Below are 17,260 nucleotides of genomic sequence, written 5' to 3' on the forward strand. Positions count from 1 at the left end.
CTCTGGAAAATATTTGTTCTAAGTTAATACCTTTTAAGTATTTGAATGTCTGAATAATATCTCCCCTGTCCCTCCTTTCCTCTAGGAGTCTAGGGTATACATATTCAGGGCTTCCAGTCTCTCCTCATACATCTTTTGGCACAAACCTCCCACCATTTTCATCGCCCTCCTCTGGACTGCTTCAAGTTTTCTTATGTCCTTCACCAGACACGGTCTCTAAAACTGAACACAATACTCCCAGTGGGGTCTCACCAATGACCTGTGCAGGGGTGTCAATACCTTCTTTCTTCTACTGGTTACGCCTCTCTTTATACAGTTCAACATCCTTCTGGCAACAGCCATTGCCCTATCACACTGTTTCTTTATCTTTAGATCGTCAGACACTATCACTCCAAGGCCCGTCACCCCATCCGTGCATATCAGCCTCTCAGCTCTTAGCACATACGGCTCCTTCCGATTACTAATCCTCCAAATGCATTACTCTGCATTGAATTTTAGTTGCCAGTGCAGGCACCCATCCTAGTGCCGCCCGATTCACGATTCGAATCGGTTCACCGATTCACTTCGGGTGAAATCGATTCGAATCGATTTAACACAGTGATCTCAAACTCAAACCCTTTGTGGGGCCACATTTTGGATTTGTAGGTACTTGGAGGGCCGCAGAAAAAATAGTTAATGTCTTATTAAAGAAATGACAATTTTGCTTGAGGTTAAACTCTTTATAGTTTATAAAACTTTCCTTTAACAGTTAAAAGGAAAGATATATAAACTATAAAGAATTTTACCTTATGCAAAATTGTCATTTCTTTAATAAGACATTAACTATTTTTTCTGCAGCCCTCCAAGTACTCTATTTTTCTGCAGCACTCACATTTAAAGTTTAATATCTTTTCTTTCTCAAAACTGGCACATTTCAATCACTAAATTGAAAATAAAATCATTTTCCTACCTTTGTTTGGTAATTTCATCAGTCTCTGGTTGCACTTTATTCTTCTGACTGTGCATCCAATATTTCTTCCCTTCTTTCAGCCTCCTGTATGCTTCCTCTCCTCCAGACCTCATTCCCTCCCCCAACTTTTTCTTTATTTCTCTATGTCTGTCTTTCTCTGATTCCGTGTCCCATTTTTGCTTTGTTTCTGGCTCCCTGTCCCCACCCTTCTTTCTTTCTTCCTTCCTTCCTGCCCTCCCCCATGCCACCGCCACCGGGGAATAGGCTGCTGCTGCTGCCGCTATCGGGAACAGGCCGAGATCTCCCTCCTTCTCTTCTCCACGGGTCGACCAACTCTCGCCACCCGACGTCAATTCTAACGTCGGAAAGGACGTTCCGGGCAGCCAGGCAGCGATTGGCTAGCCAGAACGTCCTCTCGATGTCAGAATTGACATCGGGCAGCGAGAGTTGGTCGGCCCCGAAGAGAAGCAGGGAGATCAAATAACACGGTGCCGGCCTGAGAAGGGAAGGGAAGCTGGTTGGGCACCACTGCTCTAGACGAGCCACACTAGGGAGAACAGTGGACCGCCCCCCCCCCCCTTGGTACGCCACTGGAGAAGCAGCATGTCTGGCTGGCTCTTCTGTGGATAGCGCAAGGAGCCGCCAACCCATGGCTTTGAAACGGAACGAGCCGGCCAGACATGCTGCTGCTCCAAAAAGAAGATAATGATCCAGTTCAGACCGCGGGCCGCAAATAAAATCTGGAGAGCCACATTCGGCCCGTGGGCCGTGTGTTTGAGACCGCTGATTTAACACAACAAAAAATCGGCTTTCCCATTCGGCTGACCCTCTCCCTTTGCCCCCTAAAGCAGGAGTGGCAGCGCTGCTCTTGCTGGCCGGCCGCTGCCGCACCTGCTTTAAAGGGCGAGGGGGGAGGTTCAGTTGGGAAGTGCTGCTATCTGCTTCCCCCCCTGGTGTCCCGTTTCCCTCCCCTGGCATCTGTTTCCCTCTCCTAGCATTCGGCTTCCCACCCCTGGCCTCCCACTTCCCCCCCAGGCCTCCCTGCACCGTTTACCATTGAGGAACAGCCTGCAGATAAGATCGCGATGCTAGCGATCTTTGCGCTGCTTCAGAGCTGTTTCCTCCGCGATCCTGCCTCTGACGTCAGAGGAGGGGGTGGGCCACGGCAGAGGAAACAGTTCCAAAGCAGTGCAAAGATTGCTAGCATCGCGATCTTATCTGCAGGCTGTTTCTCAACAGTAAACAGTGTGGGGAGGCCAGGGGGGAAGCCGGCCACCAGTGAGAGACCAGGGGGAACACGCAGGCCTTCCGGGGGGGGGGGGGGTGAGCAGTCCTTCAGGGTGGGGGGGGGGACAGGCCTAGGGGAACAGGCAGGCAGGCCTTCAGTGGGGACAGGCAGGCAGGCCTTCCGAGGTGGGATGCAGGCCTTTAAGGGGGGGACAAGCCTTCAGGGATGGTGGCACAGACCTTCAGGGGGGGGGGGGCCCTGGTGTAGAAGTACACGGAGGGAGGGAGGAAAGGGGGGTACAAAGAGACATGCATAAGCCGGACTTTGGGGGAGAAAGAAATAATGGGCCTAAAAATAGAGAAGAGGGGGAGAGATACACAAGGGATGGTGTTGAGGAGGGGATAGAGATTCTGGATAGGAGGGTAGTTGAGAAGAGAAAGGGAGAGATGGTGGACCCTGGGGTTGTGGGGAAGGAGGGAGAGATGCTGGATGAAAGGGTAGTTGAGAAAAGGTGAATCTGTGGATGGAGACGAAAAAAAGGAAAGATGCCAGACCTCTGGGGGAGGGAAGGGAAACGGAAGGGGAAGACAGAGATGGCAGATGGATGGTTAGCACGGAGAAAGAAGAAAGTAGGAGACCCTGGCAAGCAAGTTATCAGAAGACAATCAGAGCCTGGGACCAACAAGATTTTAATATTGACCAGACAACAAAAGGTAGAGAAATAATTTTATTTTCTGTCTTGTGATTACAATATGTCAGATTTGAAAAGTGTATCCTGCCAGAGCTGGTGTTAGACGCAAACGTGAGCTAGGATTTAACAGAGAGAGGAAAAATCCTTTTTGTTTCTTTATTTTGTTTAGACCACAGCAGTTAGGTGAAGTAGCTATAAAACAAACCCACCAGGTTGTTTGAAAAAAACACCCAATTGGGCAGGAAAATTGAATCGAAAAATCAATTCAATAGGCTGAATCGAATCAAAAATTTTTTTTCCTGAATCGGGCATCACTAACCCGTCCTCCTCTAAATTATGCAGATCCTTTTTAATGTTTTCCACTCCCTCCTCCATGTCTACTCTGTTACAAATCTTGATGAAAGAAAGCCGGGAGGGTTTAAGAGGAAAGCAGAGTAGAAGACTCAAATTTTCCCTGTCTTCTCAGCAGCCTGGAGTTGCAAGTAAAAAAACACAATCTGAAGTGTCTGTATACAAATGCTCATAGTTCCTATGCGCTGTGGCATTCAGCTAGCCACCCTGTGCTAAAAACTGCTTTTGCGGTTTTGTAAAAGGGGGGGAGGGGGTTAGTTTGTGGTCCGACCGTCCTATATTTGCATAGCATTTATCTGTGTTCTGGTAGGAATGAATGTTGACAAGCGCCATACAGTATGCTTTGTGGTTAACCATTATGTATTGTTAATACGATTATATTGTCTGAGCATACCCAATCATTTTGAAAAGTTGGCTCCTATGCACCACGGTGAATACTTAGAAGACACAGAGCCCCCCCCCCCCCCCCATAAAAAACAAACAAACCAAAAACTATGGCACTTGAGATTTGCCAAAGAATACAGTTTTCCATTAGCTGCCGAATCTGGGGCTTTCGGTCTCTTGCAGCTCCGCTTTGGAACTACAGACTAAGCAGGATGGGGAAGGGCGGCCAACGGGTCAGCTGACAGCGCCGCTCGGCTCGCGCCCGCCCCGGCGCCACGCTCAAAACGTAACCGCGGCGCGTGCTGTGTCGCTGCGATGTCGCGGTTCAGGAGCAGAGGGGCCGGACTGGACCCCAGGGCCGGTTTCCGAAGCGAGAACGCCGAGGAGCCGGCCGTGCCGCAGGGCGTACTGCGAGCAGCTCGGAAGAGCGGTCAGCTGAACCTGTCCGCCCGCGGCCTCACGGAAGGTAGGCGGGAAGGGAGGGGAGTCGGGGCCCAGCCTGGCGGGGCGGCAACTGGTGAAACAAACCGCTTCTATGGGTGGCGGAAGAAGGGCCGCGCACCTCGGGGATACCTCGCCAGCTCTGTGGCTGCTAAGCAACCCTTGTTCATTCATTGTGGTCAGGGAGCGGTAACTTAACACCCCAATCGTTTTGAAAGGTTGACACTATGCTGACAACCGTTTTCCCCTCTCCAGCAAAGCATTAGTTCTCTATCTTCGTAGTTCAGTAAAGAAAGAAATACATGATGCAGTCTTTAAAAAGTCATGGTATACAAGCTAGTGGTAGAGAATGACACAGGAACAACGGATCTGTGATTAACCGCAGGGTGGGGATGGGGACAGGGATAGAACTCTACGGGGATGGGATGGGGACAGAGCCCATGTTGCACCCAGAGACAAACTTTATCCCCGTGCCATTTTCTAAGCTTGAGACTAGCCTTAAACAGGCTGCTCCAGATAGATGGAATAGCATATATAAAATGCTAGTATCAATATGTAAAAACTTAACACATTTTAAACAACTGGAAACGGATATTGCTGTTTGGCGCTGCTCCATCTCTGGATGCTGAGTGTGGCTACAGATGCCAGTTTAGCGCGGCTCCACCTTGCTGGTTGATACAGCTCCATCTTTGGATGTTGATTGAGTGTGACTCCATCACTGGTGGTTGATTGTGGATCCCTGCTTGTTGTGTGCTGATCCATCACTATAGGTTGTGCGCTGCTCCATCGCTTGAGACCTTGTGTGACTCATTCATAGAACACAGCTTGGTTGCTGTGTTATGGAATGCCACCACAGCTTAATGTTTCCCATTAGAATTTCCTCTTCTCAAGAGGATTAGAAAAGGAGAGAAGCCCTTTAATGAAATGTTTGATAGCATGAATATATATGCACATAAATTTATAACTTAATTTCTTCTTCATACTTTTTGGATGTTTTATCTACAAATATTTGAAGAGAACTCTCTTGTTTATTGGTCTTTAAAATACATGCAGTTTCAAAAAAATAAGTTTGCAGAATTGTTTCTAATACTCCCTTTCATACCACTTTCTTTTACATAGTGCCTCAGAATGTGTGGAGAATCAATCTAGACACTCCAGAGGAGTCCCATCAGAATCTCTCCTTTGGTGCTGCTGATCGCTGGTGGGAGCAGACTGATTTGACCAAACTAATCTTGGCTTCTAACAAACTGCATTGTCTTTCAGATGATATCAATCTTTTGCCAGCACTATCTGTACTAGATGTAAGTATAAAATTGTGTGTCTATCTGTAGAAATATCTTTTATATTTATGTATATCTTACCTTTCTGCACACATGTGTATGTATACAGTATAAGTAGAGTTCTTGTACAATCTCTCTGGAAGCTGAACGGATGGGATCTTGTATCTCTATTAGCTTCAGCTGCAGGACAACTAAAAGATGATCCTTCCCCTTTGGGCTACCTGCCTGGGAGCTTCCTGTCTTGCTCAGTTTGTTCCTGCAGCTTCACTGCATGGTATCATATCAGTTAATTCTGCTTGTGATTTGTTTTCACTTCCTAGTCTTTTTTTTTTTAAATATTTTTTTTGCGAGTTTGCCCACGTGCTGCAGATCAACTCTGTGCGAGTGATCCTTTGGCGGGAGATCGCAGACATTTTAAATTTTGTCTGCTTCTGGAGGGTGCTTTGTAAGCCTGAAACTGCAGTAAGCCCTCAGGACAGCCTGCAGATTGGATCGGTTCTCCAGGTTTGGGAGCCATCTCTCCCCTGGTTTGTTCACAAAGGAGTAGAGCGCAGGCTGTTGCGGTTCCAAGGAGGTACGCCGGGATCGGAACCGCGCTGAGTGTCTTCCCTGATTCCATGAGGGATCCTAGTGATCGTGATCTGAGGTGGCAGGGAAGGTGAGGCGGTCAGAAGACCTGAAAAATCAAAGTTTATTCAGCTCCTGAGGTACTGATCTCCTTGCTTGTACTGTGTGTTGCAGGCTGCCATAGACTTTCATTGCAGCACATATCTCTGTGGTGTCTGTGAGTCAAAGAGTTTGACGATTTTGGGGGATTTTCTTGCATGCCCTGGTCCCCCCCCACCTGTAAAATTCAAATTTTGCCATTTTTTGCGTTTTCCTGCGTTTTTAACGGCTGTTTTTTTGTCAAAATTGGCACCCGCGGTGGCCAACTTGGATTTTCTTTAAAGTTTTTAAAACTATATTTTTTGGAAGTTTGCTCCAAACTTCACAGATGGCCACCTAAGGACAGAATGACATGGATTCATGCTTTAAAGGTGGCAGATAGCTTGCAGATTCACAGCCATGTGTTACGTGCAATGCGGCCCGTGAGGGGCGTGAGCCATGCGTGGTTGCCACTCTGTCCTCCTCCGGGGAGGTTCTAATTACCTCCGATTCCACCGGAGATGCGATTCCAGCGTCCAGGACGCCAAATTTGGGTGAGGAGGGCGCTTTCGTAAAATGCAAGCGCAGTTCCAGGGATAAGTCTCATAAGTCTTCAAAACACTCCAAATCGGAGTCCCGCAGATCGGCCCTGGCCGCCGGGGACTATTTTCCGCCGGAATTTTTGGATATGATGTATCGGGCTTTTATGAGAAAGCGGGATATGCCTGTCTCTCCCCCTCAGACTCTGGTGCGACAGTCTGTGCAGCCTTTGGATTCCAGCATGTCAGTCTGCTCCCTTGCTGGTCCTCCAGAAAGGCAGCAGCAACTTCCTGCTAATGCCTCAATGCCTACGTCAATTTCTATGCTGTTGCTGTCTCATGGCTCTTTGGCGAGCTCCGCTGATGTGGCTATCCTAGTGGATCTCGGGGATTCCCGTAGCACTGGGGCCATGATCTGGGTGAGGATCAGGCAGTGTGCAGGCTCTTTAAGTCTAGTTTCTTCTTGATCTTATTTCTGAATCCCTATGGACATTGAAACTTGATTCTGACTCAGTGGTTCAGGCAGAGTGTTCCATAATGAGTTCTAAGCCCCCACTTCTTTCTGGATCACGCAGATTTGGTGAAAATGCTCTTGGAGGTTTGGGAGGCCCCAGAGTGCGCTAGGGCCATGGCTAAACTGTATCCCGTGGCTTCGGAATTTTCCAAGTGTCTAGTCCCGCCGAGGGTGGATTCGGCGGTGGCTCAGGTCACTAAACGTACCTCCTTGCACTCGGATGGATGTCCAGGCCGTAGACTGGATTTAGTCAAGAAGCGTCTTTTTGATTCTGCTGCGACGGGGATGCGAGCTGTAGCTGCCACTTCCTTTGTGGCCTGGGCATGTCATACTAACTTCGTCAGGATCCTGAGGAGGTTGTCCTTTGGGATCTCAATTTCCTGGTCTCTGGAGTTAATTATTTTGAAGGTTTTTGCTAAGCTGGGAGGTTATTCAGTTTCTGCTAGGAGAATGTTATGGATTTGTCAGTGGTCGGGTGATTCTTCATCCAAGGCTAATCTGAGCAAGCTGCCATTCAAAGGTTCACTCTTATTTGGCCAGGATTTGGATGACCTTATGGCAAGTGTGCAGGTCCGTTAGCCTAAGGTGCTTTCTGGCCCTAGATCCCATCTGCCAAGGGGGTTGGGATGGCCAAATTTTCGTCCTTTTCAGAGGATCTCGCAGTTCACCGGACCCACTGTGGCGGGATAGAGTTTCGGAGCATCCTACAGACCTCGCTTTGGAGGTATAGCGCACCCACAGCCTTCCAACTCTCGACCTTCGGTCCCTTCCAAAAGAAAATTATGACGCCAGGGCTCTGGCGAGGCCTCCTCAAATCGGAGGGCGGCTGTCGGCCTTCCTTCCAGAATGGCTGAAGATAACCTCGGACCAGTGGGTTCTAGAGGTGCTCAGGGAAGGTCTTCGACTGTAATTCTTCCGGCCATAGAGCCAGTCCCACAGGATAACTTGGGGTCCGGGAGATACTTGATTTACTTCATCTTGCCAAAGAAGGACTCCGATTGCAGACCAATTCTGGACCTCAAAGCAGTGAATGCATTCTTGCAAATTCCGCGTTTCCAGATGGAAACGGTGCGTTCTGGGATTGCAGCGATGGTACCTGGGAAGTTTTTGATTTCCTTGGATCTCACGGAAGCATATTTCCACATCCCGATTTTTCCAGAACATCGGAGGTTCCTTCGATTTCATGTTCTCGGGAGGCATTTCCAGTTTGCAGCATTCCCTCATGGTGGTGGTGGCTGCCCATCTGCGATTTCTGGGTGTTGTTAGTGCATCCGTACCTCGATGACTGGTTGATCAAAGCTCTCTTGTGGGAGCAGGGCCGTTGGCGATTCACCAAGTGGTGTCTTTACTGGAACGTCTTGGATGGGTGATCAATCTGAAGAAGAGTTGCCTCGTGCCAACCCAGGAGTTGGAGTACCTGGGTATCTGGTTCAACACGGGTCTGAACCGGGTGTTTCTTCCAGAATCCAGAAAACTGAATCTCAGGAGTGCGATTTGGGATAGCGGTCCCTGCTCCGACGGCCTGGCAGTATTGAATATGAATGAAATATGAGTGTGGCGTATTTGAGATCCTAGACCATGTATGTGAGAATATGTGTGATGGAATGATTTGTACATTTATAAGATTCAATAAACTCTAAGAGATCCTGAGAGGTAACATCTGAAGTTTGACCTATCTGACCTTTAAGCTAGGTTACCATAGAAACTCTTAAGTCTGTGACATTCCAAGAGGCCTGCTTGCCTTTCTAGATGTGAAGGGAGGGTTTTTTTAAAGGCCAGTATAGGAATTCTCATTAAAGGGGGGTCATATGGGTTTTCTCTGCTGTAACTTGAAACTGCCAGTTTTCTCCAAAGCATGAGTTCCTGAAGGGTCAGAGAACTGTTTTGATTCAAACTTTTAAAGAATACTGGGAGAGAGAGGTTTTCTATGGGTATATTATAATGTTTTATGCATATTCAGAAATTGGTGTGAACAAATATATAATTTATAAGACTTTTCTTTAAGCCTGGTATCTTTAAGAGCTAAAATGAATTCGGTTATTTAAATAAGCTCAGAATTCATCAGAGATGAGCTGGCTGATCATTAGTAGATTGGAGTGATGTAATATTGGTCATTACGAGACTACATAAATGAACGAACCAGAATAGTTTGGTTGAGACCATGTTTATTCAGAAGAGATGCATTTTACACGTGTGACTGTATGTATCTCCATTGTTCAAATGCCTTTTGAAACAAGATTTCTGTTAATTTTATTTTTAATAAACAATATTTGATTGGTAAAAGTTGTACAATTATAACATAGTAACATAGTAGATGACGGCAGATAAAGACCTGAATGGTCCATCCAGTCTGCCCAACCTGATTCAATGTAAATTTTTTTTAATTTTTTCTTCTTAGCTATTTCTGGGCAAGAATCCAAAGCTTTACCCAGTACTGTGCTTGGGTTCCAACTGCCGAAATCTCTGTTAAGACTTACTCCAGCCCATCTACATCCTCCCAGCCATTGAAGCCCTCCCTAGCCCATCCTCCACCAAACGGCCATATACAGACACAGACCGTGCAAGTCTGCCCAGTACTGGCCTTAGTTCAATATTTAATATTATTTTCTGATTCTAAATCCTCTGTGTTCATCCCACGCTTCTTTGAACTCAGTCACAGTTTTATTCTCCACCACCTCTCTCGGGAGCGCATTCCAGGCATCCACTACCCTCTTCGTAAAGTAGAATTTCCTAACATTGCCCCTGAATCTACCACCCCTCAACCTCAAATTATGTCCTCTGGTTTTACCATTTTCCTTTCTCTGGAAAAGATTTTGTTCTACGTTAATACCCTTCAAGTATTTGAACGACTGAATCATATCTCCCCTGTCTCTCCTTTCCTCTAGGGTATACATATTCACGGCTTCCAGTCTCTCCTCATACGTCTTCTGGCGCAAGCCTCCTATCATTTTCGTCGCCCTCCTCTGGACCGCCTCAAGTCTTCTTACATCCTTCGCCAGATACGGTCTCCAAAACTGAACAGAAAACTCCAAGTGGGGCCTTACCAATGACCTGTACAGGGGCATCAACACCTTCTTCCTTCTACTGACTACGCCTCTCTTTATACAGCCCAGCATCCTTCTGGCAGCAGCCACTGCCTTGTTACATTGTTTTTTCGCCTTTAGATCTTCGGACACTATCACCCCATGTTCCCTCTCCCCGTCCGTGCATATCAGCTTCTCTCCTCCCAGCATATTCAGTTCCTTCCTGCTATTAATCCCCAAATGCATTACTCTGCATTTCTTTGCATTGAATTTTAGTTGCCAGGCATTAGACCATTCCTCTAACTTTTGCAGATCCTTTTTCATATTTTCCACTCCCTCTTCGGTGTCTACTCTTACAAATCTTGGTATCATCTGCAAAAAGGCACACTTTTCCTTCTAACCCTTCAGCAATGTCACTCACAAACATATTGAACAGGATTGGCCCCAGCACCGAACCCTGAGGGTCTCCACTACTCACCTTTCCTTCCTCTGAGCGACTTCCATTAACCACCATCCTCTGGCGTCTGTCCGACAGCCAGTTTCTAACCCAGTTCACCACTTTGGGTCCTAACTTCAGCCCTTCAAGTTTGTTCAACATCCTCCTATGAGGAACCATATCAAAGGCTTTGCTGAAATCTAAGTAAATTACATCTAGCTTATGTCCTCGATCCAGCTCTCTGGTCACCCAATCAAAAAATTCAATCAGGTTCGTTTGGCACAATTTACCTTTTGTAAAGCCATGTTGCCTCGGATCCTGTAACCCATTAGATTCAAGGAAGTACACTATCCTTTCTTTCAGCATTATTTTTCCAACAACTGAAGTGAGGCTTACCGGCCTGTAGTTTCCTGCTTCATCCCTGTGACCACTTTTATGAATAGGGACCACATCCGCTCTCCTCCAATCCCCAGGAATCACTCCCGTCTCCAGAGATTTGTTGAACAAGTCTTTAATAGGACTCGCTAGAACCTCTCTGTGCTCCCTTAGTATCCTGTGATGGATCCAGTCTGGTCCCATCACTTTGTCCACCTTCAGTTTTTTCAAGTTGCTCATAAACACCCTCCTCCGTGAACAGCGCAGAATCAACTCCATTTTCTCGTGTAACTTTGCCAGACAATCTCGGACCTTCTCCAGGATTTTCTTCTGTGAACACAGAACAGAAGTATTTGTTTAGCACATTTGCTTTCTCCTCATCACTTTCCACATATTGGTTCCCAGCATCTTTTAGCCTAGCAATTCCATTTTTCATCTTCCTCCTTTCACTAATATATCTGAAAAAATTTTTGTCTCCCTTTTTTACATTTTTAGCCATTATCATTATTCCCGGGCATCTAAGAGCAGAGCTAGAATATTACTCATAGAAACATAGAAACATAGAAAAAGACGGCAGATAAGGGCCGCGGCCCATCTAGTCTGCCCACCCTAATAACCCTCCCCTATTTAACTCTGTGCAGAGATCCCACGTGACGATCCCATTTCTTCTTAAAATCAGGCACGCTGCTTGCCTCGATCACCTGAAGTGGAAGTCTATTCCAGCGATCAACCACTCTTTCGGTGAAAAAGTATTTCCTGGTGTCGCCGTGCAATTTCCCCCCCCCCCTGATTTTCCATGGATGTCCTCTTGTCGCCGTCGGAACCTATGAAGAAGAAGATATCTTCTTCTACCTCGATACGGCCCGTGAGGTATTTGAACGTCTCGATCATGTCTCCCCTCTCTCTGCGTTCCTCGAGTGAGTATAGCCGTAATTTGTCCAGCCGTTCCTCGTACGGGAGATCCTTGAGTCCCGAGACCATCCGGGTGGCCATTCGCTGGACTGACTCAAGCCTCAGTACATCCTTGCGATAATGAGGCCTCCAGAATTGCACGCAATATTCCAGATGGGGCCTCACCATAGATCTATACAAAGGCATAATGACTTCAGGCTTACGGCTGACGAAACTCCTACGTATACATCCTATGATCTGCCTAGCCTTAGATGAAGCCCGCTCCACTTGATTGGCAGTCTTCATGTCTTCACTGATGATCACCCCTAGGTCCCGTTCTGCAACCGTCCTTGCTAGGATCTCGCCATTTAGGGTGTAAGTCTCGCATGGATTTTGACTGCCAAGGTGCATGACTTTGCATTTCTTGGCATTAAAACTCAGTTGCCAGGTCTTTGACCATTGCTCCAATAGGAGTAGGTCGTGTTTCATATTGTCCGTTGTGCTCTTGCTTGTTATATTACACAGTTTGGCGTCATCGGCGAATAACATTATTTTACCGCGAAGCCCCTCAGCCAGGTCCCTTATAAAGATATTGAAAAGGATCGGGCCTAAGACCGAACCCTGTGGCACCCCGCTGATCACTGCCGTCGTTACGGAGGGGGTGCCATTCACCACCACCCTCTAAAGCCTACCACCAAGCCAGTCCCCAACCCATTTTATCAAAGTGTCACCTAATCCTATAGAACTCATTTTGCACAACAACCTGCGGTGTGGGACACTATCAAATGCTTTGCTGAAATCCAAGTATACAATGTCCAAGGACTCTCCAATATCAAGCTTCCCCGTCACCCAGTCAAAGAAGCTGATCAAGTTGGATTGGCAGGATTTCCCCTTGGTAAATCCATGTTGACGGGGATCAGTATAGTGAAGTGTTTACCATCTTGCCTGCTCCCTCCTCCGCCTTGCTGCAGCGTTTTCTCAAAGCCGCGAGCAGCCTATGTGTCTCTTGCGGCTGACTCGGAAGTGTTCCCTCTGACATTGCGCCGTCGGAGGGAACGCTTCCAGATCAGCTGCAGGAGGCGCGTGGAAGCCGCTTCCCACGGCTTTGAGTGAACGCTGCAGGAAGATGGAGGAGGAGCAGGCAAGACAGTAAACACCCGGGGGCGGCAGAGGAAAACACTGCATCACCCTCGAGCATGAGCGGGGCTGCACAAAATACTTCACAGGGCTGCGGGTTGGACACTATACTGTGAACAGAGTAATATTCTAGCTCTGCTCTTAGATGCTCGGGAATAATGATAATTGTACAATTATTTCCAATCAAATATTGTTTATTAAAATTAACAGAAATCTTGTTTCAAAAGGCATTTGAACAATGGAGACAGTTCATAGATTTGAGGGAACTTCAGGGACTCTCTTCTCCAGTCTCTTAAAGATCCAAGCTCTTCCCCTGTGCTAAAATAATCTTTAAAATCCACGGGCTTAGGAACTGGGAGTTAGACACCAGCAGCGAGCAGCCCTTCAGGAGAAGGCATAGAGGGCTGGGGGCAGCAGTGAAGGAGACAGAAGGAAGGGAAAGATAGAGGGGAGCATGAGCCATAAGATGGAAGAATGGAGGGAGTGAAGGTAAGAGATGCAGAGGTGAAGGATATAATAGAAAGGGCGAATTGGATGTCAGAGAGGGAAAGAGATAGTGCAATTGAGGAGATAAAGAGGAGAACTGTTGGGCAGAGAGAGGAGGGATGGGGCAGAGAGAGAATTATTGGACATGGTGGTGGTAGAGGAGTGAGGTAGAGATGCATGGGCGCAGAGAGAAGGGGGGGAGAACATGCTGGGATGAGGAAGCCTCCTGGACTTATTTTTTTTTGGAGGGGAGGGTATTAAAATAAGTGCCAGATTGGGCGTGGGGAGAGATCTTAAGGGACCAGAAACAGAGGACAGAGAGAGAGAGATGGTAGGTAATGGTCTGAAGGGAGAGAAGTTGGACCTGGGGTAGTGTGGAGGAAGAGGGAAAGAGATACTTGAAGGGAGAACTGTTGGGAAGAGAAAGAAAGAAATGGTGGACCTGGGGAAGGGAGGCAGGCAGGCAGGGTGAGAGATGGGATGGGGGCAGTTGGGAAGAGAAAGGGAGAGAAGTTGGATCTGGGGATGGGAGGGAGATGGGAGGTTAGGCCTGTGGATGGAAGGCAGAGAGATGCAGCATCTCTTTCTTTTTTTTCTCCATTTCATTGTTCAGCATCAAGGGGGGAGGGAAGAAGAAAAACAGAAAAGAGAGGGAGCAAAATGTTGGACCATGGAGATAGAGGAGGAGAGATGGAACCATGGAAGGGCAGGAGGGAAGAGAGCTGGAATAAGATGATTCTAGGGGATGGAAAGAAAGGGACAGGGAGTTATAGCCTGACCAGGGAGAGAAGGAGGGGGATTCTGAAAGTGGTGAGCCATGTTGATGAGGTCAAAATAGAGATGACAAGATGAGTGAGAGAGCAGTGAGTACAGTGGTAGAAATGTGGTAATGGGGAGTAGATAGAAGGGAATAGGAGGCTGAGAAAGGAGTGAGATGGGAAATGGGAGAGCTAGAGACTGAGAGAAGATGGAGAATTGAGAGATAGCTGAACATTTAAAAAGAAGAAGGGTGAGAAAGAAGGCAAAATTTGAGTAGACAGAGGCAGAAAAGAAAATTTTTTTCAGCCAATGCGGAGTAAGGGTGTAATGTAACCTATTCAATGAAGGCACTACAAGTTGTTGCAATTTTTCTGATCTCAAAGAATGACTTGGCTCATAGACTTGTAATGCCTGAGTCAACCAGATGCGAAATCACTTAATATTTTAGGTTCGAACAATTTTTTATTGATGCAAACAACAGAGTAAACAAAACAATGGAACACAAAGGGTTCATAGCACAAACAATGATGCATCATATTCAACACTATATCAAGCAATAACAGGAAAAAAACCCCAGCAACAAAACCCTCCTCAAATCTACTCATGGCAAGCGAGACCAGAGTCGACGGAATGGCACTCCACTTAATATTTTAAAGATGAGCAGCAGCAATTTAACTTAAATTTTATCCTGTGTAAGACGGAAAAGCCAGTGAAGAGCCTTTGTTGAACAGGTCACATATTTGGATGATTCAAACCAGCAATTATATGCATTGCAGCATTTTATCCTGTTTTCTTGGAATAATCACTGTTAAAGGTAAGCAATTAGTGTATTCAGTAACTAGTTTTTAAGCCCGTTACATTAACGGGTGCTAGAATAGATGTGTGTGTCTTTCTTTCTCTCTCTCTCTCTTTTCTCGGCTGTCAACCATCACCCCTTGCCTGTTCCACTTGTCCAGCAGTAGGCCTTCTCCCTTCCTTTTACCTCCCCCTGTCCAGCAGCACTCCTTACCTGCTCCCCCTGTCCCTCTTCCCTGCTCCCCCTGTGCAGCAGCACTTCTTCCCTGCTCCCCAGTCACTCTTTCCTGCTCCCCCTGTCCAGCAGCACTTCTTCCCTGCTCCCCTGTTCCTCTTCCCTGCTCCCCTGTTCCTCTTCCCTGCTCTCCCTGTCCAGCAGCACTCCTTATTTTCTCCCCCTGACCCTCTTCCCTGCTCCCCCTGTCCAGCAGCACTCCTTACCTGCTCCCCCTGTCCAGCATGCGGCTCCTCTTCTTTAAAACAGCCTACAGGCTGTTACATTTGTTTCCTGTGTGTCTCTCTCTCTCCTTAGTGTTTTGTTATTTTTTTCAATCTGTCTCTTTAGCCCCCTGTCCTTCTGCGAGTGTCTGTGTGTCTCTCTCTCCTTGTCCTCTGTGATTTTTTCAATCTGTCTCTTTAGCCCCCTGCCCTTCTATGAGTGTTTATGTGTCTCTGTCCTTGTCCACTGTTGTTTGTATGTTTTTTTAAATCTCTGTTTAGTTCCTGATCCCCTGTTCGCGGATCTGAGTGTAGGGCAGTTTTGTAGGGCCGGGTCTGGCGCCGTGTAGGGCGTAAGCGGGAGGCGGGACCTCAGCACCGGCCAGGCGGCTCACGCCGCCGGCCCCCAGGAGCTCCTGGCCGCCAGCGTGCCATGGTGCAGGAAGAAGAGAGATCGGATCAGGGAACACGGCACCGTGAGAGCTGCTGTCCTCAGCTGTTTTTGTTTTTGTATTTTAAAGCTGCCGTCGCTGGCCCAATTAGGGTTCGCCGGCCGCCAGCGCTCAGCCGCACCGTGAGAGCGGCGACCCCCAGTTTTGTTTTTTTTTTAATTTGTATTTGAAAGCAGTCGCCGCAGCTCCTCTCTCTATCCTGGTGCAGTTCGAGAGAGGAGCTGGTACCATGCAGTGAGAGGCAGGGTTGAGGAAGGCCGCCGCAGCTGTGTAAGTTTTTTTAAAAAAAATTTGAAAGCCGCCGCAGAACTATGGACAGTGAGAGGCGGGGCCGTGCATGCGCACTCGTTTTTTTTTTTTAGTGCGCATGCGCGGCCTATCATTTTATTATATTAGATGCTGTAGAACTGCAGGAAGCAGTTTCTGCTTAAAGGTAGTAATCAGTCTTCCATATCCTTCCTACTCATGTCTATAATATAGCATTAGGCAATACATCTCAGTATAGATCAGCTTAAAATTTGCTCAATTGAAATGATGTGACAGTATCATGTACAGAAGCAATAGCAATAGGTCTAAAGAGCATCTGGCAGAGCTATGCTTTCTGAGACCCTGAATAAGAAGCTATGAATTAGCTGAGTATGTTAGATATCTGCTAACCCTTGAAATCTTTGAATTATTTTACCTCATGGGGAGATAAGGTGTTGTGAACAGCACTGCAATGAGACTATTGATTTTGATAAACTGTTCTATTTATTTTGGTTTACCTCATTCTTTTTTTGTTACTAGCTCATGGAAGTAGTATCCAGGTTTACTTAGTATTTCACCATCCCTGAAGAACTTACAAACTTAATATATGGTGATTCAGTGTAGAATACGCTGGGGAAGGTCAGTGGGAACTCCACCAACTTGGAACATGAGGTCATTACTGGCCAGACTTCACAGTAGATATCCTGCAAACAATGGGATGGTTGGATAGGCTGAAGTGAGCTTAGATGGCAACTTCAGCAGTTGGAACCTAGGATAATACCAGGTGGACTTTAGTTTATGGCCTAGAAAAATCAAAGAAGACAAGTTAATTTAATAATGTATTTTTAATGAGAATAATTAAAGGGCAGACCGGATGGACTGTTCAGGTCTTTATCTGCTGTCATTTACTATGTTACTATGTTAAGTTACTAACTTTAGACCTCTTTAGTAGTTTAACTAAATGATCTTAGTAATATGTTAAAATAAATTTTACACATAATATATTTTTTTTGTTTCTGGTTTGAAGGTACATGATAATCAGTTGTCTTTCCTTCCGGCTACTATTGGAGAACTTGAAAATCTTCAAAGATTAAATGCCAGGTAAAACCGGAAAGAACTTGAATTTAAATTGTTTCATGTAACTGAAGATCATAACTTTAATGTCACATTAGCAGTATAAGTTTGAAGAAAGATAGAGAC

General features: G+C 46.7%; 1 protein-coding gene across 1 annotated transcript in view; it reads left to right on the forward strand.

Moving 5' to 3' along the window:
- Positions 1-3,851: 3,851 nt before the first annotated feature.
- LRRC40 (leucine rich repeat containing 40) overlaps positions 3,852-17,260 on the forward strand; it is an 89,832-nt gene continuing 76,423 nt past the window's right edge. The window contains exons 1-3 of the mRNA XM_033916907.1: positions 3,852-4,069; positions 5,164-5,345; positions 17,088-17,161. Coding sequence (XP_033772798.1) covers positions 3,919-4,069; positions 5,164-5,345; positions 17,088-17,161 — 407 coding nt within the window. The 5' untranslated portion in view covers positions 3,852-3,918. The remainder of the gene's footprint in view (positions 4,070-5,163; positions 5,346-17,087; positions 17,162-17,260) is intronic.

This window comes from Geotrypetes seraphini, chromosome 12 (assembly GCF_902459505.1).
Source record: "Geotrypetes seraphini chromosome 12, aGeoSer1.1, whole genome shotgun sequence".
Lineage (NCBI taxonomy): Eukaryota > Metazoa > Chordata > Amphibia > Gymnophiona > Dermophiidae > Geotrypetes > Geotrypetes seraphini.